Raw genomic sequence first — 25,397 nt, 5'->3', positions numbered from 1 at the left:
CAGAGGGAGATTACAATTAAACTGAATTTAGAGCGAGAAGGGGTCCTGATGAGGCAGCAGTTGGGAGAAGTCTGTGACTGACCTGTGATTGTTCTTGGCCTTTCACTGTCTCCCCTCTGTCCTTTCTACTCCCCAGCTTGGGATTGTTGGGGCCTTTGAATTTCTTGGCCCCCACTCCTTTGGCTTTGGCTCCTGAAGCCTTCTCTTGGACGCCCTCCTGCTTCCTGGGTTTGGCCAGGGGGAGGGGTTTGTCATGCTCGCCTTTAACGTTCCTCTCATAGGGAAGGAGGAGCCTGAGGAAGAATGCATGCAAAAGGAATGCAGATGAGTTTGTGGTATGATCATGTTATGTCAAGTCATGCTTGGAAGAACAATTACTAATTTATGTTTGGGTTCATGACACACAAACAAAAATCATTTTTATCCAAACAGCAATTTTAGATTTAAAAAAATACACAAAACTACATATTTGCACAATAATGTGAAGTGAATGAAGCAAATATGAAGCAAACCATATGCTAGTGTTCATATTAAAGAGCAAAAAGCACAACAAACCACATAAGTATTTGGTTTGGTAATACCAAAAACAGACTGAGCTGCAGCTTTGCCACAGGCATGCAGAGTATCAAATACCTTCCTTTAAAACCTCCTAGTTTTAATACGTGGCAAGCATTAACAATCCTATTGTAATTAATCTAGGTTAGGGGAAATCCAGGTTCAGATGGCTGCCAGAGAGTGTGTTTGTGTGCGTGTGTGTGTGTGTGTGTGTGTGTGTGTGTGTGTGAGAAGAGAGAGAGAGAGAGAGAGAGAATGTGAGTAACCAGTCATCTCCTGCTGAGACAGATCACATTTGATATTTGTTAAACCTCGAGCGGAAAGAATATGTGTGTGCGTGTTGTGTTTGTGGGTGTGTAAAGCTAATGTGATCAGGAATGAAAAGGAGGAAAATGCCTTGAAGAATCTAAATCAAATCGTTTAAAGGAACCCGATAGCACATAATAAGTAATTTAATATACAAATATGATAAATCATAGTAGCCCTTAAAGTGGTTAAGGTAATAAAATAGTTCAGCTGGTAACAGTACGCTGTAGTTTTTAACACACTGTCCATTTGACATGATTAAATGCAGAATAGCTGCATGTGCTCCAACTTAATTAAGTCCATACAAAGTGACAAGGACCATCCTGTAGAAAAAAAACAATAAACTATTTTTGACTTCTGTTATTTCTCTTCTGAATACTTCCCAAGTCAATTTTCCGTATCTGATGTCATAACTAATGGGAACATTAAGATCTGGATAGCATAACAATACCCATGTGTAAAATAATGACATGAAGAAAGCAGCGAGGGAAACTTTTAGACTTTTATTGCTCCGAAAAGAAAATGGAAATTGGCACTAGACCAGAAATAAGAAACGTTGTGGAAGAGGAAACCAAGACAACTGAAAAGCTACAACACTCTAAACTTCAATAAGCTCCTCTGAAAATCTCTCCAGCTCCTCTGTCAGGTTTTTTACAATAACAATCCATAAAAGCCAGACAGAAACATGACTTTCTCAGTCATGAGAAAAAATAAGGTCTTCTCGTGTAACGACAAGAGACGGTTGCAGTATTCCTTTTAAGGGACATGGCGGTAAAACAAACAATGAATCAAGAGCTGTTTCGCCTCCTCTTCAAAAGGAAGAAAAAAAGCCTCAGAGAGTTCAAGAGGCTCTGTGGGATTTTTTGTTATTTTTCCTCTGAACAAAAGTGCTGGCAGGGAAAGCGGTGAAACTACATTTCATACAGCTGGTCTGGCACCAGGCCCCAGGCCAAGAAAGGAAATGTACTATTAAATGTGACTTATTGGAAAGAGGGAGAGCAAAGAGGTTGTGAAAGAGAAGAAGAGGGGAGGGAAAAAAGCAAAAGGAAAAAGAAACAGAGCAAAAAGAGGGGATAATGACATGTTAATGAAGAGCAAAAATGATCCGAAATGAAGGAACGAAGAATCCAAAGGATGATAAAACATGTAATCCTTTTAACTTTAAAATAGCAGCAGTGGTAATTTATTACAAATAAGGAAGCGGTTCTCAGGCTTTCTATTTTTAGGTATTATTTCACAGAAAAGGCAGGTAGATTAAATGTTCCTCCATTATAAAACTGTCAATGTGTCTTAATCATGAGCAAATGTCCAGGTGTCCTTTTAGTGATCAAGGGGCTAGAAAAGTGGCATATATAATACTGTATATACAGTATACCAGGGTGCACTATTGACTATCACAATGATCTGTGGGAAAGAGACGGCTGCCTTGGCCTGGGTCAGCTTTATGGAATGTCAATATGGGGTGGGGGTGGGGTGTCACAGGCCCGGATAATGTAAGAGCTGAGCCCGGGAAATTACTGAAGCCTTAAATAGTTCCAAATGGAAAAGCTGGGATGCTACGTTAGCCAAATAACAAAAACAGTCTCAGAAAGTTCTCTTTTATTATGAGAATTGTTTGCCTTCTTATCTAAATATAAGATGATATACCAAAACTACAACATCTATACAACAAGTAGCACTATCAATATTAACAAATACACCTTTTCCAGTTTTATGTAAATTTGCAGAAATGGCTGAATAGGCTACTTTTCCCTATTTCAGCTCAATGTGTAAAATCTCAATAGAGCCCTCGCTGTGAATGAGTGGAGTAATTTCAAGCTGTGTATATATATATAACTTGATCATGATCATGTAATACAGCACTCATAATACAATACCACTTATATAAGTAGCAATTTCCTCCAAGGAAGGAGAAGGGTTGAGCTTGGCAGCCACTGCATTAGTTGAAAGAAAGCCAGGAGTAGTTAATATTTAGAGCCACTAGGGGGCGTGTGCTGCACTGAGAGATTCCAGGAAGGAATTTCATTAAAGCAGGAGAGGCAACATTTTTATGAGGTCAATAAATACTTAACTTCCTCTCTTGCCAATTTATCACACGGCTTTTGTTTAAGCAGCCGTTTTCCATGTTGATAACAAGCAAGTAAAATATGCAGTGGAGAGATTAAACGTTGAATAGACACAGATAGAAGATGTAATTACAGTTAAAAATATTGCTTCTTATATCTATAAAATGCATTATATCTGTGTAGCCTTTCCTTAGATCAATAACATCTTAAAGCACATCATCAGACCACAACTGTCAACTAAGCATGTCTGTGCCTTTGAAATAATGGATTGCACACAAAGCACCTCCCCCCAAAAAAACACAACTTGGCAAAAACAAGGTGACTTTACCAGCAATGTGCTGCTCTCATCTGAGTTTTGTGTTACAGGAACAAGCAGTGTGTTAGAATCCAAGAAATGCCTAAGTCACCAAATAAGTGGAAAAAGCCTGCGGGCTGTTCCATTTCAACAATTTCCCTCCCATCCGTGCTGAAATTAATTTTAACGGGTGTTGTGTTAAGATCACAAGAGCTGCCTCATGTTAAAAAAAAAGGAAGAAAAAAAGAAACTATTTAAAGAGCTGGTGGACAAGCCCCGGGGGCTGTAGAAAGATTTGCAGGAAAGAAAATGACTTACTTTTACAAGCCTGCGAGGAAAAGACAATAAAATAAAAAAGATAAAATCAAATCTTTATCGAATCTAAATGCAATGATTAAGCATCATCACAGCAACGAGGAAACAATAAGTGCTGTGCAGAAAGAGGGAGACAGGATGCCAGCAGAGGGATAAACAGACATAGTAGCTGGTCCCACTGCTTTGGATTCATGCCTCAAAGCCCCTCTTTTGTCTCGAAGCCAAACCACTTGAGGTGACCCTCATTCATGCAGTTAAAACAGGAGGGCAGCGCAGGAATGTATGAAAAACTTAAGTCCTTTGTCAAGTCTGAAAATACCAGATTTAAAATGACCTCTACTGTTCCCCGGGGGTTTGCTCTCATTAGCTGCTGCTGCAGCTTGCGGTAAATGTTCGCCATAGCAGGTGTGAGCCAAGAGTGCTAACTGTTTAAAATAAATGTGTGCTATTCTGCATAAAGACACACTCAAGTATTAATATCCAAAAATATACAGCATATGTTCCCTCTTTCTGCCCTACAGTGGACCGAAATCTCTGCAAGAATGTCATTAATTTAATTTGCTACACTGAACTAGTTATTAATCTCAGTAGACTTGAATAGACTCTCATACAGTCGATTGCCTGTCACACGTCAGTGGCATAATTTGTGATTTCTCATTGCCACCAGGGAAAGAAACCTTGGACCTTTTGATTTAATTCAGCGCATAAAGAAATCATCCAATATCATGATTTGTTAGATCTGCAAAAAAAAAAAAAAAAAAAAAAAAAGGAGAGGTTTTATCACTGAATGCTCAATGAAGCATTTTGTCTTCTGGAAACCATCTAGCCCTCAGAGGTTAAAATAGCTGCCTGCTATTTTAGTGTAAAGAACATGCAGCTCTTTGGCTGCATTCCCACTGAATCTGAAGTCCAGATTTAGCAGAAGAGTCATGCATATACAAAGAATTTGGCCATGCTTTTGATGCAGGCAACATGTTGAGACATTGTTTATAGAGTTAAGTAATGCTGACAGACTATATGTAACCATTTTCTCATATTACAACTTTCTCTCCTACTTTATTTCCTACAATTGAATCATTTTGGCTTGTTTTTTAGAAAGTGTCATTTTCTTTCTCTCACCTTTTCTCACAGGTTTGGGAATAAAAAAGGACATGAAGGTGATACTCCCTCCCCATCACCTCTTATTGTAATCCCTCTGCTTTACAACAAGAGACCAGAGTAATTGAAATCTGCGTTTGAGCTACAGTTTCAGACAAGCCATCTAAAGTGTAATGCGCCACACTTGATGTATCTGCAATACAGCAAGGACAATGCAGGGAGATGCTGACGAGTGCAAGATGCCGAGCATCTCACTGAATAAAATTAAAATAAAACAAAAACTTCCCTGTCTCTTTTCTCTCCCTTTTATCTGAACTCTATTCTGTTGTAATTCTCAGTGTGAAAACTGGCTCAAGGTTTCCTAATAATTATGAGAAACACATGTATATTTTTATAGCTGGAGAGCAGCTTTAGTGAATGCAGAGGAACATCGATACCAGGAGGAATGAATAAAGGCTGAATCAATAAAACATCTAGTCGACTAAAATTGGAACAGACGTGCATCTGTCTTAAAAGAAACACATATCTGCATTTGAGCCGGAGAATATTTCACAGGCCTCAGACTCCATGAACAGTACATCTGGCAAACATCTAATACTTTAAAGATGAAATGATCTAATCCAAAACCCCTCATCTGCGTCTCTCCGCTATTGCCCAAAACCTCAGAGTTTTTAAATAGCAAATTATTCTAAATTGCTTCTCTGTTGCCATGGATACCCCCCCTCCAATACCCCCCAATACCAACCCCGTTGTGCAATTACATTAGAGTGCCAAGGCATGGTGAGGTATTAAAAATCTGTAACAGGCAGGAATGAACAGAGATAGTGAAATGTGATGTTTCTGTAACAAGAGATCACGTAGGAAACCAGGAAGATTAAATATGTAGGAGCTGTTAAAAGGCGCTGACCTGTATAATGAAAGAAACAGCATGAAGTGCAAGGCAGGGAGTGGGAGAGGGAGAGGGGAGGGGGGGCACACAGAAAATGGCACAGCACAGAAGCAAAAGGCAGTCTATTTCAAGGTTATTGATGCCATCTTTTTCATGACCTCATTTTTAATTCAGAGCGCTGGGCCCTGACAGCTAATCTCGGGAAACGGTTTAAATAAATATCATTAAAGCTTCCCCGTAGCTGCAGCGGCAGACCTTGGCTTGGACATTTCTGCATTGATTTTTTTCCCTGCGCCCTAATGAACGGCGCTCAGCAACTAAAAAACAGTAACTTTGAAAATTACAATTAGCTGAGGTTATCTCCTGTTCAATTCAAGCCATGTAACTCCATTACTACCAGTGATTACCACCTGCTCCTGGACAGCATAAATATAGTGATTATGCCCCTGGCTCCATCTTTCACAATAACATCTCCTAGGAAACCATTTCATATGATTTTACCATTAGGGCTGTAAAGGGATAATGTGTGTAATTTGAAATGAGAGCAGAATGCTTGTGGATATTCACAGTCTTTAACCCAAATAACGCCAACACAGCCAAGAATATCCACTTAATTTAAAGCAATTATGTCCTGAAATATTGTTTCCTTTCTTCTTACTAGCGTGAGGCATAATATTTCCTGCTGTACTATACTTTGGCCTGCTGAGACAAATCAAAAGTGATTCTTCTGAGAGGAGAGGAAAACGTAAGTGTTGTTCCAGTTTGTACACTGTACATTCCTCTCTGTGAATTATATTTCTGTAGCACATTGACTAATGATTAAAGGTAGAAACAAAGACGCCTCTGGGGAACAAACACACACTTCAGCGAGCCCACAAACAGCCTCATTCATCATGCGGAGAGAATGGCCGTGTTTGCTGAGTTAATACAATGAAGCTAATTGCCCTCCAAGCAGCCCAAACACCAAGGCTCAGCTAAAATTATTCCCCTGAATGGAAACTTGCTCAGCTTCAGCTGATCTCTCTCTCTTTCTCTCTCACACACACATGCCCCATCACCTCCACCCCTCCCTCTTACACCTTCTCTCTCCCTGTCAGCCTGATATTCACTGCAGTGTGTGGATATTATTGCTTTGTATTGATTCAGCATTATTTTCTCTCAGCTGCTTCTCGGTGGCTGGAGAGAGAAAGGCCAGCGCAGCAGCAGTCACACCTCAGCGCTTCCCACACGGTTACGTCCTACCCCGCCTGTCTTGCTACGACCCTATTTACACCTTATAAACTGATGAACAATAAAGCTTTTCACATCTGGCTTTTAAGTCATTCCTTGGCAGAGACACATCATACTGATTTCCCAAAACAAGCATCAAAGACACACTCTGATTTTTGCAATAAAATGATATTTGGCCAGCATCATTTCAAAGTCATTTCTATTAAGAGTGAAATAAGGAACTCCTTTAAAACACCTGTGTTTGAGGCAGTTAGGAAAAAACTAGGAAAGTGTAAACACTGAAAGCCCTCTCAATCGAACATGTATAGGCATGCTTTTGTTAACTTGTGTACAAATACAACACACTGAACAATCCACTCTCACACCTATGGTTTCACAAATTTCCTGGAAAAGCCTCTCCGGTCGCCACTTTGCTTGCAAATTTGCTTACAGCATGCAATCTTGACACAATATGAAGCTGCCCGGCTGCCTCATATGGTACTGCTGGCATATTGCTGTATTACTGACAGGTGTGTTTGTGTATGTGTGTGTGTGCGTGTGTGTGTTTGCCTGAGTTGTGCTGATGCATGAACCTGCAGCAGCCAGGGGGATGTGGAGAGGGGTCGCCGGCCCAGAGGAATGACCTGCCTCATGAGCGACTGCTTATCTCTTGTTTGGAAGATCGTATTTGGCATTTGTTTAACCTTGGAAAAGTGGGCGTGTGTGCATGTTTGTGTGTGTGTGTGGGTGTGTGAGCGTGTGCAAGCAGCCCTGCATAATACCCTCACAGCTCCCTCAGGATCATATTCATATGCTTGCTTTGGTTCGGTAATACCATCTGAGTGATTATAATGTGGAGGTTCAAAATGCTGCAGTATCTGACTGAATGATTAGATGAATACATTAAACTGGTGTTTTCATTTTATCTTGCAGCTCCGTGTGCTTGCAATGCATATCTGGTTGAAAGAGTAGTCGCTGTATATATGTGCATCCATGTAGGTCAGTTAATAATTCAAAACTTTGCAGAAATTTTGAGCTTTTAAATCCTCTTTAGCCTGCTTGTAGAGCAGCATGGGTGGAGTTTGCTGCATAATTGGTTCCATAGTGCCATGCAACTAATCAATTAATCCTAAGAAAATAACTGAATCTCATATCATCATGGATTGATTTAATTCCATATGGAAAGCATTTCTCGATCCTATTAGAACTGCATGCCCCGACACTGACAGACTATCCTTCACATTTGTAGAAGTGCATCAACTTCCTCTGAATAAGATCAATTTTTGTCTTGTAGTTTCCTGATGTTATGAATAAAGCATTGTGAAATCATATTTGATGCAGCTGTGAGGGAGTTTACTTACTTCAGGCGATGCAAACTGTTCCATGTGTGCATGCATAATGTGTCATATATAACTGCCGTCCATAATAACTCACCTCTCATAGTGTCTCCGTGTACACGTGGCGGCACTTGTGCTGCTGGGGTTCCCGCCCAATTCATCATATACGTGCTTCCACTGTCTGCGGACTGTGATCTGCAGGGATGGATGAGAAGACAAAGTGATAAGACAAAGAGGAGAAAGAAAGAAATCATGACAATGAGATTAATGTAGGGTGAGGAAAATTGAAAAAATATGAGAGGAAGAAAGAATTATAAGAAAAAACAAAGAGAAAAACACAAGTGGTTGACATCATTTCGAGGTCTTGGGGAGTTACTGAGTCATGATGTTCCAGTTATTGAATCCTCAACACTCAATTCTCTAACATAATAAGCTCTGTTAACATCATGCAGTCAGTTGTTCCTGCTATAACCCCTTATCCCATAACAGATGACGGGCTACAGCACAAAACACAAAACTCCAGGCTGCCACAGAGCTAACAAAGCCTCGACATGAAATGTGAGATAATCAACTGCAGATATGAAGGTTTTAAAAGGATATGAGCCCCAATTATATGAGCTGTATCCTGTTTATGGTCTGGTCTGGCTGTCTGCTTGGATGATATTAAACCGGCTAGCTAATGAAGAAACAGGCATGAGCAATACACTTGACGACTTAACATCAAACATTGACTTCACTTTGGAAATACGTTGCACATGAATAGTGAATGAATAAACGGCAGGTGTGACTGCCAAGTTAAATGCCTGTGCCTCATACATACTCATTTCTGACTAACTGTGGTTGTGTGTGTGTGCATGCAGTTTATGTGTGTATATATATATGCATTTCACTTCATCGCCAACATGGGAAAAAATGAGCGATTTGACCAATTTCCTTCTGACCAGTGCAGAGCAGAGGAACATGTGTTTTCCACTCCAAGGCGGTTTTGAAACAACGGCATCATTTTTGCTAAATGTAGCTCTGAGCAAGACTTTCTTCTTGGGAAAATAGTGACTGACCTCAAGGGGCAAAAGGAGGGCAGAGAAAGAAAAGACAGGGGGAAAAAGAAGGGGGGTAGTTAGGTAGGGAGAGAGGAGGAGATAATGGAGAAAAAGAGCAGAAGGGAAACAGAAAGAGGGGGAGATAGAGGAAAGAAGGGAGGGACCTAGACGCAAGAAAAGAATTATATCGCCACATATGTGAATACTTACCAACTCATATCCTCCCAGTTTCTGAGCAGCTTGAAACATAGTCCAAAGGTTGACTGTGGGAGACAGAAGACAAACAAGGCAGTCAGGAACTGAGCCGAAACACATGACGTCACATACAGTCATTACACCAGAGAGAGGGGGAGAAATACAGTGCTGGAGGAAGCAGTTAGCTGCTTTAGTTAAGTAAAAGCAGTGATACCAAATGTGAAAATGCAAGTGAAAGTCCTAAATTTATATATTACCAGCAAAATGTACTTTAATATTGAAAGTAGAAGTCATTATGAAGAAGGATCTTTTACTGGAAGAAAATTGACTACAAACCAATGAGGTAGTGAGTGTGATATGTACAAAATAAACAAAACAATATACAAAATGTAACATTCAAATAATATGATATGTCAGTAGCACAACTACAATATGTAGGGTGTGCAAATACATGATGGTTAAATACATGTTTATCATAAAATACATTTTGAAATCTAGTTATAGGCAAAACAAGTAGGATTTGTCCGTTGTAGTATACAGTAGTGTTCAATATAACAGCAGTCCAATGTGACTAACCAGATTAATCCAGGTTTTTAGTATATTTTTTATTGCTACATGGCAAACAAGGTACCAGTAGGTGCAGTAGATTCTCAGAAAACCAACAAGACCCAGCATTCGTGATATGCACAATCTTAAGGCTGTGCAATTGGGCAATTAGTTGAAAGGGATGTGTTCAAAAATATAGCGGTGTCTGTCGTTGACTTAACAAACACAAAACTATTTTGTACAAACTTTTTTTTCCTAGGATTTAGCAATCCTGTGATCACTAAACTAATATTTAGTTGTATGACCACAGTTTTTTATAACTGCTTCACATCTGTTTGGCATGGAGTCAACCAACTTGTGGCACCTTTCAGCTGTTATTTCACTCCAAGATTCTCTAACAACATTCCACAATTAATTTACATTTCTTGGTTTTGCTTCAGAAACAGCATTTTTGTTGTCACCCCACAAGTTCTCAACTGGATTAAGGTCCGGGGATTGGGCTGGCCACTCCATAACATCAATGTTGTTGGTTTGGAACCAAGATTTTGCTGGTTTACTAGTGTGTTTGGGGTCATTGTCTTGTTGAAACACCCATTTCAAGGGCATGTCCTCTTCAGCATAAGGAAACATGATCTCTTCAAGTATTTTGACATATGCAAACTGATCCATGATCCCTGGTATGTGATAAATAGGCCCAACACCATAGTAGGAGAAACATGCCCATATCATGATGCTCCACTGTCTTCACTGTGTACTGTGGCTTGAATTCAGAGTTTGGGGCTCGTCTCACAAACTGTCTGCGGCCCTTGGACCCAAAAAGAACAATTTTTCTCTCATCAGTCCACAAAATGTTCCTCCATTTCTCTTTAGGCCAGTTGATGTGTTCTTTGGCAAATTGTAATGCCTTTGCCATTCTGGTTATTCTTCCATCCATTTTGATGGTTGTCTTCCCACCCACGAATGCTGGGTCTTGTTGGTTTTCTGAGAATCTACTGCACCTACTGGTACCTTGTTTGCCATGTAGCAATAAAAAATATACTAAAAACCTGGATTAATCTGGATAGTCACATTGGACTGCTGTTATATTGAACACTACTGTATAACCACAAGATTCAAAGCTGGTCCGTCCTTCCTGTTTATGATTAGAAAGAATTTGTCTTGAGTAAATAAGATGTAATGTTGTTGTTGTGATGGAGCGACTCAAGTCATGACCCACCCTCTTATGCCTCTGACTGGCTATACTGATATTACTACCTCAACCTTAACCAATCAAACTCCTTATGCCTAATTGCGTAAGAGTTTTAAACAAGATGGATCCTTCAACGACATCTTATTAACCAGAGAGTTTAGCAATCTTCAAGAGAGCTAGCATTTGTGTTCAGACAGTTGACTCTATACACATGGACCTAGTCTCCGTAACATAGATTTGCAAATGCCAATTTGTAGCTCAGTGTGGTGGCTCTAGCTGTCACCAACTTATAGCACTGCTGGACTTTGTTTAACTTCCGGCTAATCCACTAATGGAGAAAGGGGTCGAGCTGAGAGGCTACCATTCCCTTAATTATGCATAACTTTAAGCCTTAATATAATATAATTATATAAACATAAAATATACCCCCCATATAAATAACCTATAAAGAGCAAAACCAGGCCTTTACCAGGATGTACACGTGTTTATTTCTGCTGTAAAGTTGGGCATTTTAACATGGGGTCTATAAGGATTGATTGATTTGTTTTGGACCCAGCCTCGAGTGGCCTTTTGAGGAACTGCAGCTTTTGGCACATCAGCACTGGCTTCAGATTCAGCCCCGGAGGTTGCCGTTTTGTCCAGACAGGAGAATAAGCTCTGGACTCAGACAACACCGATTAAACTGTCAGCCAGGCCATGCACAGAAAGGTCCCAAACACAGAAACATGAAAAAGAAAGAGAAAATACAGGCCGAGGGCAGACGAGGTCTCAGACACTAGTGGGTAATAAATGATCATTCAGAGGGATTACTTTTGTAGACTTTTGAGTCCATACAAACTTTTTTAAGGAAACCCTACTTGTGGTGCCTTTAAGTTGAGGTATGATACATACTTGCTGATTCCTATCAAATACTAAAGCTACTTGAGTAATGTAGACAGATAGACAGACAGAAACATACACAGACAGACAGACAGACGGTGGTATTCATCTTTATAAGAACATCTCACAGAAACAAAGTAATTACATATTCCTGGACTGACTAAATGAAAACAGCTTTTTATCATTTTCACACAAAGCAACGCTGCACTTCAGCTGAAAGGATGCAAATGAATATTGAGCACTTGTACAATCACCGCTATGTGATAAAATACAGCATATGCTTCATCCTGACAAAGAGATTTGTTAACCTTCAGCTGCAGCCTGCAGGTATGAATGAGAACCATTACGAGCATCAAACGCTTGGCAATATGCTCAAACTTCTGTTTGAACTAATGCAAATTCATTTGCATTGATTTTCCCATGCAAGTACCCCATGACAGGCCATATCAAAATACAAGTCTTGTGTAACGTTTTCCTAAAAATAGCCATGTAAGCTTTCAGAAAGGCTTCAAATGGCTGTCTGTCTTTCAAAGAAAATGCTTCCCACAAACAAAGAAGCACAAGTTCATTGGGGGACTTTTTGTGCCAATGACATTTGTATTTGCTTTCTGTAACATCATTGTTTAACATTTTTATATGAAGGCCTATAAATAAGAAAAGGAGGCCTCGCCTGGGGAGAAATCCATCAAAATTCAATCTGTGCGTACACAAAGCCTTGCATTTGTCAAAATGACATTTTCCTATCTCCGCATTTGACAGCATTGATTTTTTCCTTCCCTCCTCTCTGCTACCGTTGTCAATGCACGGGTGGAATAACAAAGGGAGCTGGGTAGGTTTTTCTGTTTGAACTGAGCACTCCGGCGTATTGTGCTTTCTGACTGTAGAAACAGAAAGATGGTCTATTTAACTAGCTTGTTATGCATCGACTGTAATTACCACAATAGCACACGGGACTGGGAGTGAACAGAACAGATAAAGGAAATGAGAGAACATGCCTTTTCTTAGATGTCTTGTCATTAGCAATTTCTTTTCTTAATTTCCCTTCTATTTGGCAGGGGCAATTATCACTGAGATAAGGATGACAAAACAGGAACACAATGCAGCCTCAATGACACACCGATGGCATGGCAATTAGACAACAAGGCTGAAAGAGGGAGACAAATTGGAACTGATGTTCACAATCACATGCTGATGCCCGAGCACTGAAGCGCACACACACTCACACACATACTCACAGTTAATCTTCCAGATCAAGGACATTCAGAATATACAATGTAACCACAACTATTCCTGTCTTATTCCTTCTCAATTCACTCTATCTCTCATTTCTTTCAGCGCCTCGACTGCACCCATACAACTTCAATGACAGCAGCTGTAGAGCAAAGTCAATATTAACCAAGTGATAAAAAATAGAAGGACAGCAGCTCGCATGAATAAACTGCAGCACAAAACTGTTTTTCCTCTCCAACTGTACTGCTCCTCAAAAAGTAACAGCCAACTATTTTCTGTCATTTCCACAGATTCAGGTGCTAGTGTGCATTCAACCTCTATGAATGGGTTTACTGAAGTAATTCAGAGCCACACCATTTCTTTTTCTTTACAAAAATATATTAAAAATACCTGGCTAGGACTCTTGAATAGAGCAATCTTGAAGCATGGCATATAATAGATGTACTGTAAAATGTATTAAAGCTGAAGTGAAATAATATGACAATAAAAAACACCCTTGTGCCTTACTAGAGAAATGTTTTTTGTCTTTTTAATTTCTTTTAATTTCCGTCATTATGGCTGTGTCAGTGCTCATACATTTTGGTAAGGATATGAGTTTGTTTTCCCCCTCAAATTTCGGAAGCTCAACCTCAATTCAACAATAAACTGTGAAAAATGTTAAAAACAAAAATTTCCCTATTGAAACCCATTAAAACCACAATGCCTTCTATTAATCAGGCGTTCAAAATAAAGCCCTAGGTTCAAAATTGTAGTTTGTTGTATTTTACACCAGATTGAGCCATTTTTGCCCTAAGGAGCAAATACATGTTATTTTCATAGTGTCCACTTATTGCTGTTGCATTATCAATATCAATCAATCCAGTCACTGACATATTGCATACTGAAAAATTGACAAAAAAACCTCTGTAGTATTCACTATTCATGAGTTAGTGTGCTGATCTGAACTTAAGTTGGTTAAAAAAAAATAAAATAAAATGGAAAATAGTATTAATACATTTTAATTTTTTTTAGCAGTTTTTAGGAAGGGAACGCTTTTGTCCTCTAAGGTCATATCCCATGAAAATAAAATAATTAATTTTTTGTGTTTGTTTTTCCCCCATAAAAACAAAAGCAGAATCATGTAAACAGACTGGCATGTAAAGGGTTGAAATTAAGAAAATACATGAATATTTGGTGTATATGATCAAGACTCACACTGTTTAAAATATTGAATTCAGTGAAACTGGAAAATAATATCAATAAATTATTTTATGGCAGTTTTTCTGAGGCAGAAATGTTTGTCCTCTAAGGACTTTGAAGCAAAGTGAGCCAGTAGGTATCATTTCAGTCAATAACTTTAAGTTGCAGGCCTAAATGTTGATAATAGTTATTAATCATTTATATCAATGTCAAACAAAAATAACCAAAAGTCTCTTGTTCCAGCCTCTCAAATATAAAGATTTGCCACTTTTTCCCTTTTTTATGAAAGTAAACTGAATATTTAGTGATTATTACAGGCGTTGAGTCTCAGATCAGCACCTTTGCTCTCAGATGTTTTATGCATATAAACCCTGGAGTGAAATATAAATTCAACATGTGAGTAAGGCAGGCAAACAAATGGGAACTTTGTTAAACCAGCAAAATTAATATTACTGGGTCTAAAATATGTTATGAGCCATTCGAGGTAGAAGTTTTAGGGTTTATATCTCTCTGCTGGGCTGTAAAGAGTCACAACTGCAGCCCTAAAAAAATCAGGTGAGCCTCCGCAGCGAGGAGATGAAGAGGAATATACATAAATAGTCTATGTTGGGATTCAGATAGGGTTTTTTGGAAGCGAATCAAATGGACATTTAAGTAGCTCAGCCAACAAAGCAATGGGTAAGTCTGGTAAATCATTCAACCATCTGTTGCTTTGTTAAACTCCAGAGAACTTCATAAAAAAGATTATTACCCAAACGCAACTAAAATAACATAATTTCAATTTCCATTACAGGAAAGCGAGTTCTTTGATCTTTTAATGCATTTGTAGTGAGTTTAAAGGGAAGAATATGAAAACGGCGCCTGATTACATCTAAGGGTTTGTTGTATTAATTATGATGTGTTTTCCTTTTTTTCCCTCCTCTTTACATGTGCTGATGTGTGCTCGCTGCCAAGGACGAAGTTTAAACAGCATGATTTCACCATTTAATGAGGGCCTTGCTTATGATGTGTCTGGTTTTGAGATTCAAAGCATGTACTGTATGTAAAACAGTTGGCGCGTGGACCTCGACTTTATTCTGAGCTCAAACCGAGAAATGCCAACGAAAAGTAAAGCATGTTGAGTATGTAATTCTCCCTCCGTCTTCCCTCGCTCTATCTCCCTCAACCACAATGACCTATTTAAGCAACAACATGTCGGCAGTCAAGATGACAGGATTGTCAAAATACCGCGGTGAGGTTCGCAGAGTCGAGGCGACCACAGCTTACCTTCATGTAATAGTTTAGAGTAATGAGTTTTACTGTGCTATAAACTGTCACTGTTAAATGCAGCAGACATCTCTCTCCCTCTCTCCTGCCTCTTGTTAATTTGCTACGTTCTGATGCGAGTGGCTACATCTTTCTTGGCTCGTTTGACATGAATGCAAATGTGATTTCCTCCCTTGAATAAAGAGTGAGAAAGAGGTACATTCGAGAACCACAGTTTGAGGTGAGAGCCCACGTTCCCATGTGTCTGGCATCGAAGATGAAACACATAAAACAAACACACTGAGAGAACAGTTTCAAGAGACCAGAGTGCGCCCTTTATGATGTTTACGTGCATGTTTCTCCTCTCCGTCCCGTGCACACCAGGTGCAAGCTAAGCATCCGACCTATATTGGAAAATCTTTCATCTTTGGGCAGACGTGTTTCGCATACATGTGATGTTCTCTTTGCACTGTTAGAGGACGTTCTTGGCCTTCACAGGAAACCCCTTTGACAACTGTGAGAAGATATTCACTCCTTATATAAAAGCAAGCCAAAATGGGCTCTGACAGGAGGCCTCCAGAGTGTTTTACTAGCAGCTAGATGTGATTTTTCTCAACATAGACAATTATTACTTTAGTTTGTTATTACTGCAGATTGAATGTGTTTCTTAGAGTTTAACAGCAGTGTAATTCGGAGATTTTAGGCGTTACGCCTGCAGTAGCTGGCAGCCATCTTTACTTCTTCCCCTAAAGCTCTAATATTGTGGATATTTAGGACAAAGTCTGCCCTTGACTTGCCTGAAAAGAAGCGACTGGTTTCTCTTCTGATCACAACAGGGGGGCACTATAGATAACATGGTTAGAGATGCTGATTAAAATCCACACTGAGTTTTTCTATGCTCATCTTACGATCCTTTCAACACCATATTTTTTGCCTACTTGGCATACCCAAATGGAAAAGCTTATGACACAAGAACTGTGAGGTTGAAATGCACGCATGAGGTTTAATTTGAAAGGTAACATCTTCTACTTTCTGCTTGTTTAGCATGTGGCTAAAACACAAACTGAAACATATAAACTGAAACATATAAAATGTCAGACATCTAGGCCTAACCTCAGAGCAGCTGGGGAGCTTCATTTTGTGAAAACAATAGAATAAGTTTTACAAAAAGAGATATAAGGTAACTATAGATAGATATATAAATATATATATACACACACACACACATATATATATATATATATATATATATATACATATATATACACATATATATATACATATATTTATATATACACATATATATATACATATATTTATATATATATATATATATATATATATATATATATAAATAAAAAATAAGCTTGAATAACTAACCCTAACCCTAATATAAAATATAGACCAATACCCAGCTATAAACTTCTGTTTCTATTCTCAAAGCACAAGCCATTTTAGATTTCAAATAATGTGTTTTTACCCCAACGCATGGATATTTTTGGTACTTTTATGCCTGTTATTATAGGTGTATTTTACTCTGATACCCTGTCGCCCAAATAATCCCATAAAATGTATTCACACAAACAAAACTAAACAAATATGAACAGAAGCTATTAAACCATTGAGTGTAAACTGGAGTATTCCATTGTTAAAGCACTGCCAGTGAGGGAATAAGAGAATAAGTTATCCTACTTACTCTGTTTGAAGCCGAGGAAGGGGATCCTCTCTATGGGCGTGTCTCTTTCTTTCATGTACTTGTAGAGCTCGACTAAGAAAGCTTGCTCCTCCGCTCGGCTCTCCTCTGATGTTTCCTCCTCTTTCTTCTCCTCCTTCTCGTTCCTCTCCTCCTTTTCCTTTTCCTTATCCCTTTCCCGATCCTTCCCCCGCTCCCTCTCCTCAGCGGAGGATCTCTTGCTGAGGCCGTTGGCCTTGTGTTTGGCTGCCGGGGTTATTTTTCCATTGGGTACCGTTTTACAGTTGGGTTTGACCTGCAAAAGAAAGTAAAGAGTCAGTGGATGTGACTTTAGATGGGAATTAAACTCTTTACAGGGTGTTATGCAAATTATATCAGACAGTTTTGATGAGATCTGTTTGGCTTTAAGCACAAACAAATATTTTTACTGGCCACAGAGGCAGCCTCTCATTGATTATCAATGAGGCAGCTCTTCTTGTCATCACAGATTAGGCACAGATTAGTTTGACTAATATTGTTTTATCTGTCCAAGGTCAGAGGAATAACAGCAGTGGACGGGCTTTTATAGATATTTCCTTCACTGTGAATATTACAAGCAATGTCAAATAAAAAGGAGCACTAAAAATGCAGAAACACAGAATCAATGACACAAAGTCCATCAGCATATCAGTTAAAATGATTAATTCCTTTCATAAAATGCATGACAACAATTTGCCAACAGGAAGTGGGTGATTTAACTTGTTTTTAATACAAATTAGCCTTCAGTTTTCTTCATCAAGTAACATGATTTTACTGGTAGTTGAGTGACTCTCTTGTTTTTGGAGAATGCAGTGGAAAGAAAAGCGAAAACATCTTGTTTCACTGTGGGATCATGTTGTATTCATTTAAGTGACTATTATGTGTCTGGTGGAGGAGGAAAGACACAAAGAGACTGCTGCGATCATGACTGAACTGATCAAGTCCATCTGCAAGAAATAAAAACTGCAAATACTTTGATAATCCCTTAATGATTTAAATCATTTTTATGTAAAAACATCAAACATTCTCCAAGTCCAGCTTGTCATTAGTGAGGATGTGCTGCATTTGTTAGTCTTATGTGATACTAAGTCCAATATTTTGTAGATTTTGGACTGTTGGTCGAACAAATCAGGCTTTGATGACATCACTTGTACTTAAGAAAACTGTGACTAACATTTCTTAATGCATTCTGGCATTTTACAGTCCAAACAATTAACTGAGAAAATAACTGGCAGCTTATTGAATAGTGAAAGAATAGTTATAGCTCGTATTACTGTATTTATGAGATTTATTGGAAAAACTAGTGATCTAATGAAAAAAAATCAGTTTCTCAAGGATAAGATCATATTTTGTTATTTCTATCATAACAAAAATGTTTAATGTAGTACTCAGTGCTCAGCTGTGTCACGTAAGATCGATCCTTCATTTAACCTGTATTTAAATCTTTAGAAATCATTAAGGGCTGGCCTTCATTTTTAATAAAAATAATAAAATGAAATAGAGAAATATGAGAGAAGAACAGAACACACTTAAAAACAGTTACACTTAATAGCATCGTAGTGTGTAATCATGGTTTTAAATTAACCTCAAAGTACAAAGTTAAGTTTAATGTGTGTTGTAAATTGTTCCAAGTCTGTGCAGCACAAAACCAAACAGCAGTTTTGCCAAATTTAGTGTTTGCACACGGGACTTAAATCCCGAGCCAATCATTTGACGAGCCATAATGACTACAGGACAGATTTAATAAGGAAGTGACATATGATGGCTTCACAGTCACATGTGTTACTGTAACACTAGTCCCCTGCTGCGTCTCTCATAGTGATGTGTTTGGGAAAACTAAAAAAGTTGTTGCCTTGTAACTTGTAACTGAAGATATATTGTAAGAACGGCATGGAAAGGTTAACAAGCACAAACATTGTGTTTTCTATTACTTCATATATTGCAGCCAGAGGGTGCAACACTTTCCACCTGCTTTCAACACAAGTTCAGGTGTCATTACTGTGGAGAAAGTTACTGTTTGTTGCATAAAACTCTTCTTTTGCACAAATACTTGCATAATTCACTAAGATATTATATAAGGCTATAACATTACGTGTATATGTTCTTTATCTGCCTGTTGAACATGTGAGTTTCCCCTCAGGGATCAATAAATTCTTATCTTATCTTACCTTGGTAGTAGCTTTGCTGTCTAGGCTGCACGGGTCATGTGCCGCCACTGCTGTCGAGCCCTGGTTTGACCCCGACGACCCTTGACCCTGAGCCTGACCCTGGGAGTCCCTCCTCTGAGAGATGGACAGCTTCTTCTTCCGAGGTCGCCCCTTCAGGTTAGGAGCTGAGGGGGGAAAAACCACAGTGACAATGAGAATGAAGTCATGTGCGCTGAGACTGCACACTTTGTTTTTTCAACATTTTAGCTATCTTCAAATAATAAACCATTATTAAAAGGAAGACTAAAAGAGATATGAAAATGTTTCCTCTCTGGGAGCGAGCTGGAGAGGACAAAGGCTATGACAGGAACATTTACAATCAGGGAAAGGAATTTCACAGGCCTGCTAGCCTGTAGCTAATTATTTTTAAACTGGATTAGCGCTACATTGTGCTGAATGGGGGAAGCAGGCTGCCAAATTGCTCCAATGTGCTAGTAAACACAATCCTCAAGTTCCCCGTCAGCCTAAAAAGAGAAACTACATTTAAATTCAGACAGATGTATTTTTAAGATTTGAAATGAGGGCGTCGTAACAGTCAAGCAATTAGTATAATATTGTAAATGACAGATGCTGTTTAACCCACAAACCCACAGAACAGTTTCTGCACAGAGAAATTCTTCATACAGACCAAAACAACATATATAATGTGGTTTTGTCTTGTTTTTTGGTGGAGTTGTCATCTCATCGCCACCATCAGCTCAATAAAGAACTATATTATACTAAAGGACCTTGGATGTACTGATCATCATGGCTTTATTTCTTAGCCTACTCATGTCCTAAAGCTGAACGCTGTTAATTAAAAACACATGAACCTGTCTGATAGGAGCTCTTTGTTTGAAAGGCTGGCAGATATAATTGCTCAGTTCACATTACACACACAATAAAGTATTTAAGCCCTCCAAGTCCTTTGTACACCCACGTTTATGTCAACCCGCGACTGTAATGTAACTTCTTGGCAGAGTGCCGTGCCTCCACGCAGCAACACAAACAGAGATAAGCTCAAAGGAGAGAGAGGGAAAGAACAAGAGAGAAACTTCAAATAATCCAAGTTCAGTCACGTATTTTCACAGCGTCAACATTCTTTCTTTCCATCTGCAATGACAATTAAATCACATCCAAGGTTGTTCTCTGCCAAGAGAGCTCTGTGATTATTTTTGTCGGATCAAATTCCCATCATGAAAATGTTACAATAACACTGGAGCTGAATAAAACTAAGAGGCAGTCATTAAAAAGGGTAAAATGATCACGACTCAGCAACCTATCACTTCATGTTGTTATTTTCACAACCGCTATGCTGTGCAGGGAAAATTCCAAGGGCATTTGTTGTGCATTTGTCATCCCTTTGGCACCAAAAAAATAAGTTTTCAACAATGTAATCTTTACTTAGAAAGCACTCGGTGTGTTTCTTCCGTCAATGTTTTCTCATTCTGCCTCTTCTATGTTGCCAATTACTCATCATTAATGCTGACAAATTACATAAAGCCCTTTATTTATTTATTTTGTTGTGTTTATTTCTGAAAGGAACAGATACATAAGCACAAAATAGTCAGCGAATAGACTAATGCCACATTTCATTATAGGCTGAGCTAATTTATAATGCCTGGGCCTCTGTAAAGAAATCCATATGTAATTAAACAGAACCATAAATAGAGACTGAATTACAATAAATGTGCTCTTCAATTAAAATCTTAAGAAAAGTAACTGATGCCAGACATATAATCACTGCATTAAAAAATTCAATCATACAACATAAACATTGTGTGGCAGAAGAGTAATGCATGCAGGTTTGACTTATTATAGATTTATGTGACATCAGTTTAAACAAGCATCTCTTAGGTCTGAGTGAGGTCACACTCCCAGTGCGGATCTGTTTTTAGTCCAATCACTAACCCCCTCCCCCAGACACCCTACACTGGGTTACATAACCTGCCTGTCTGTTTACATTTTTCATCAGGTCAAATACTGCTGCGTAAGAAAATGCTGCAATTACAGCAAAACGCTGCTGCATAACACACTTTGACACAAGAGAGAGCAAGTTTAAATCCATCGACTTACTGATAAAGGGCGAGCTAAACACAGTCAAACAACCCTCGCAGATATTGCTGTAAACTAGGGTCAAATGGTGCATTCATGTATTTTTGTAAACACACAAAAAAAGGCACACAAGGTCAAGTGCAGGCGATCTTTCTGTGCCGCAGAAGTTGTGCAGAACTGCTGATCTGCTCTCCTCGTGACAGAGTTGCATAAGGGAGGAGTCATCAGCTTTAGAATAACACACAGAAAATCAAAACCGACTCTCTGCAGATTGATTTTCTAGAATGGAAACGCAGACATTTATAGTCCGTAAAAAAACAAACACAAAGCCAACATCACAAGGTAATGATTTTACAGCGCCCTGGGAGATGTGATATTTTTACCACTCTGTTGGCATTAAGTGTTTTTGTCAATGCACTAGAAAAGAAAGAGAACGTTTAAGTATACATGATTTTATCCCTCAACGAGCCAAAATCGGGCACTTTAGTCATACACCAAAAATGGCAGCTAACCAAGCTGCCAAGTTAATTTTTTGCTTCCCATCAAGTTACTTATTTCTCAGTCTGTGGCTTTCTGCTTATCTGGGTCATTGACATGACCCAGAGCCTTAAAGTGACTAGAGGACTCTCTCCTGGTCCTTCACAAACCCCAGAAGGCACAAACACTGACAACAAATACACACACATGCTGCTTATGAAGCTGAACATTGTGTAGCATTCTGGATCAGGGTTTGTTGAAGAGGGCACACACACACACACACACACACATATATACACAGGTAAGGGGTATTCCCAGGGGTGTGAATCCATCATGTCTTGTCACAGAGCACAACCCTTGAGTCATGGAAGTCACAGCGACTTCAGCAGCGAGATGCACAGACTGACTGATCTCCGGATGCAGCCCCGACGCTCTTAAGCTCTTAACAGCTTTACAAAGCGGCTTTGTCTAATAATTTCTCCTCCTCAGATTCAATTAAATACAGCCCTACTACCTCTGTTTCACTGCCATTCACTTGATGTCAATGATAATGAAAAACTCATTAGAGACAGCTCAGGAAGGGTTCTGACGGTTCTATGCATCAACAGAGTAGAGCCACAGGGAACCACAACAAAATGGACTGATTGATTGAGAGGCTGCTGGGAATGCAGAGACATATCAAGCCGGCTGGAGAATTCGACTGATGGATGCCTTGGCTGATAACGCTCACAGAATTGACTGAAGAAAAAAAAAGAAGCTCAATATCTACATGTGTTCACTTAATGATTGTCTCTTTAAAGAAGGGTTGGTTTAAAAAAAACTTTAAATCAGATTGACAGATTAACGCTCTGATGGTGCTCATGTCTTTGTAATTAATTGGCAAACTGAAATTAAAAACTTTATATTTTAGTAGATTAGCCGCCAACTCTTTTATGACTAGAATAGTCTCTCACACCTACAGATGTGTGGTAACCTATTTTAATTTCAAAACTGAAACTTTAAGAATCTCATTTTCTTTTTTCACTCATGGGAGGTTTCTCTTCTACTTTCTTTTCTTTTCTTCTTTTTTTAAAAACCTATTTAATGAGCATTTTTCGAGGGAGCGTGAGACTGAAAGCATTTTCAACTTAATAAAACAGTTTAGAAATAATTGTGATGGTAAAATAACCTATGTGGGCGAATATTTCAGCAATTTCAACAGTTTTTAATTTAAGCGTGAACTGCCTCTTTTAACTTTAGCGCAGAGGCTTTAATAAAGACATCTTGTTTGCTGTCTTCTCAGTAGTCATGTTTTGTAAATGGTAATAAGGCTGTTATGGATGTTGATCATTCATTTTATGGAGATTCATAAAGGTCAAGCTGAAATAAATCACTTCTAAAAGTTGTTGAGAAAGACTTCAGTGTAAAAGTTCCTAATGACAGACAACACGACTCTGATCCTACATGCCGTTACGAAACCTGCTGAGCTCAGTGAATCACATTCAATCAATTATAGACAAATTAAATAAGAAATAGTTACATCTTAGAGTTTTTATCCCCCATGTGGAATAACTGCAACTGCCTGACTGAAGAAGTATCATTGTAATTGAACAAAACTCCCACTCAAACTCCTTTACTCAAACTCTTAATTCTATTTAACTTCGGCTTCTTCTCACCATAATGAGGTCCAAGTTCAAACAAGGAGGTGAAGGAGGAGGAGGGGGAGGATGAGTAAGGCATGACTAGAACAAGTAGAGGTAGATGAAAAACATGTTTTGACATATTTCGTCGTCTCACTTGGTTGCAAATTCACTAAAGGCCTGACACCCACTCAGTAATTATCAGCATAGCTTGCTGCCAAAGGTAACATTCATGTTGCAATACATGGCCTTGTCTGTACAGCACACTATGTCCCCCAGGACAGAACAGAATACAAAACAATATATCACATTTAAAATAAATTATAATTCAACTTCTGTATAAACTACAAACCCAGTTTCAAAAAAGGTTGGTCAAATGTAATAAAAACTATATGCGGTAGAAAGAAAAATATATCTAACGCTCACACAGGAATTTTTTTGTTATTTGTTAATATATACACTCAAACATTCTAAATGTATGCATTCTTAGATTAGATTACATTCAACTTTATTGTTATTGCACAGAGTACAGGTACGTTATTTTTTTATAATTATTTTACACAGCATCCCAACTTTTTTGGAATTAGGGTGATGTAATGAGATGATGAATCTTGAATTAAAGAGTGACAAGGCTAAAAGGACAGCATATAACTACAACAAAAAGACAAATATCCTGTTAATAAATGTCTAAACACAAACTAGACCATTAATGCAAATATATAGTAGTTATTCAAGTCAGTTAAACAGAGAACTTGACAAGCAGAGTTACATTCCAGCTCTGTAATCGATGTGAATTCTCCAAGAGAGATGCACTCAGTCAATTTGAAGTCACTCCTTAATGAGTCACATGGCGACGAGGCAGAAGACTTTTTAAGCAAACACAGCGTAATATCGTCTGTAAAACATCCAACAGTGTGCAGTGCAGAGCCTTATGACCACAGATTCTGAAGAACTTACACAGGTGAGAAGGAACCCTTAACCGGTATGGATTTGTGGTGCCTTGGAAATTTACAGCTAGTCATAAAACATGACAGAAAGTATTTAAACCCTGTTTGCACTGAGCAGATGCAAAAGATCCTGATAATGAAGTAATAATGTTGCTATTTTAGAAGTTTTGTAACTCAAATTAGACTTAAATACACAGTATGTACTCTACGTTCCTATAACCATACTACCGTACTATTCAGTATGCCGGAAAAGGATTCAGTATATTCCAATACATATGTTAAATACAAAAGTATGAGAATGTCCTACTGCATTTTGTCAGAATTTGCCCTGTGCGAGCCAGCACGCCTTTCTGGCTTCTCTTACCCACAATCCTCTGCACAGCATGTTTTTGAGCCAGAGGGTCATAGTTAAAAGTGCAATGTTATGATGAAGCCGTATGGTGTTATTGTGTGCATACTGCGTGCAACAAAACATCCTTTATAAGGACAGCTGGAGTACATACTAAAAGTAAAAAGAAGAAGTATGTGATAGGATCAAAACAACACCAAAAAAGACAGACCCTCTATCTATTAGATGAGTCAACTACCCATATGGCTACTGTTAGTGCAATTAGAGGAGTTCAGGTTATGTGACATCATTGACAGATGGTTAATTGAAAAGTACCTTAAATAAATTTAGGATAATGTAGGTATATAACTGATTAAAATATTAACTGTTTTAAGTCATTTCAATGCAAGCAGTTCCATATTATACCTTTAAAGAGAATAAAATAGAAAACAGAATTGAATACGATCATGAGATTCAAATTATATTTCATGAGGAACAACA

The 25,397-nt window shown here is 38.5% G+C and overlaps 1 protein-coding gene across 1 annotated transcript in view; it reads right to left on the bottom strand.

Annotated features, from left to right (window-relative positions):
• Nucleotides 1–25,397, bottom strand: part of arid5b (AT-rich interaction domain 5B) — an 83,428-nt gene that overhangs the window by 4,186 nt on the left and 53,845 nt on the right. Inside the window, exons 5-9 of the mRNA XM_059359253.1 lie at nucleotides 19,453–19,616; nucleotides 17,270–17,561; nucleotides 9,321–9,373; nucleotides 8,168–8,265; nucleotides 83–293 (exon numbers count right to left, since the gene is read on the bottom strand). Of these exons, the coding sequence (XP_059215236.1) occupies nucleotides 83–293; nucleotides 8,168–8,265; nucleotides 9,321–9,373; nucleotides 17,270–17,561; nucleotides 19,453–19,616 (818 nt within the window). The remainder of the gene's footprint in view (nucleotides 1–82; nucleotides 294–8,167; nucleotides 8,266–9,320; nucleotides 9,374–17,269; nucleotides 17,562–19,452; nucleotides 19,617–25,397) is intronic.

The sequence above is a fragment of the Centropristis striata genome, chromosome 20 (assembly GCF_030273125.1).
Source record: "Centropristis striata isolate RG_2023a ecotype Rhode Island chromosome 20, C.striata_1.0, whole genome shotgun sequence".
Taxonomy (NCBI): Eukaryota; Metazoa; Chordata; class Actinopteri; order Perciformes; family Serranidae; genus Centropristis; species Centropristis striata.
Note: the sequence above shows the minus strand (reverse complement) of the source record. Positions and strands in the feature narration are given on the sequence as shown.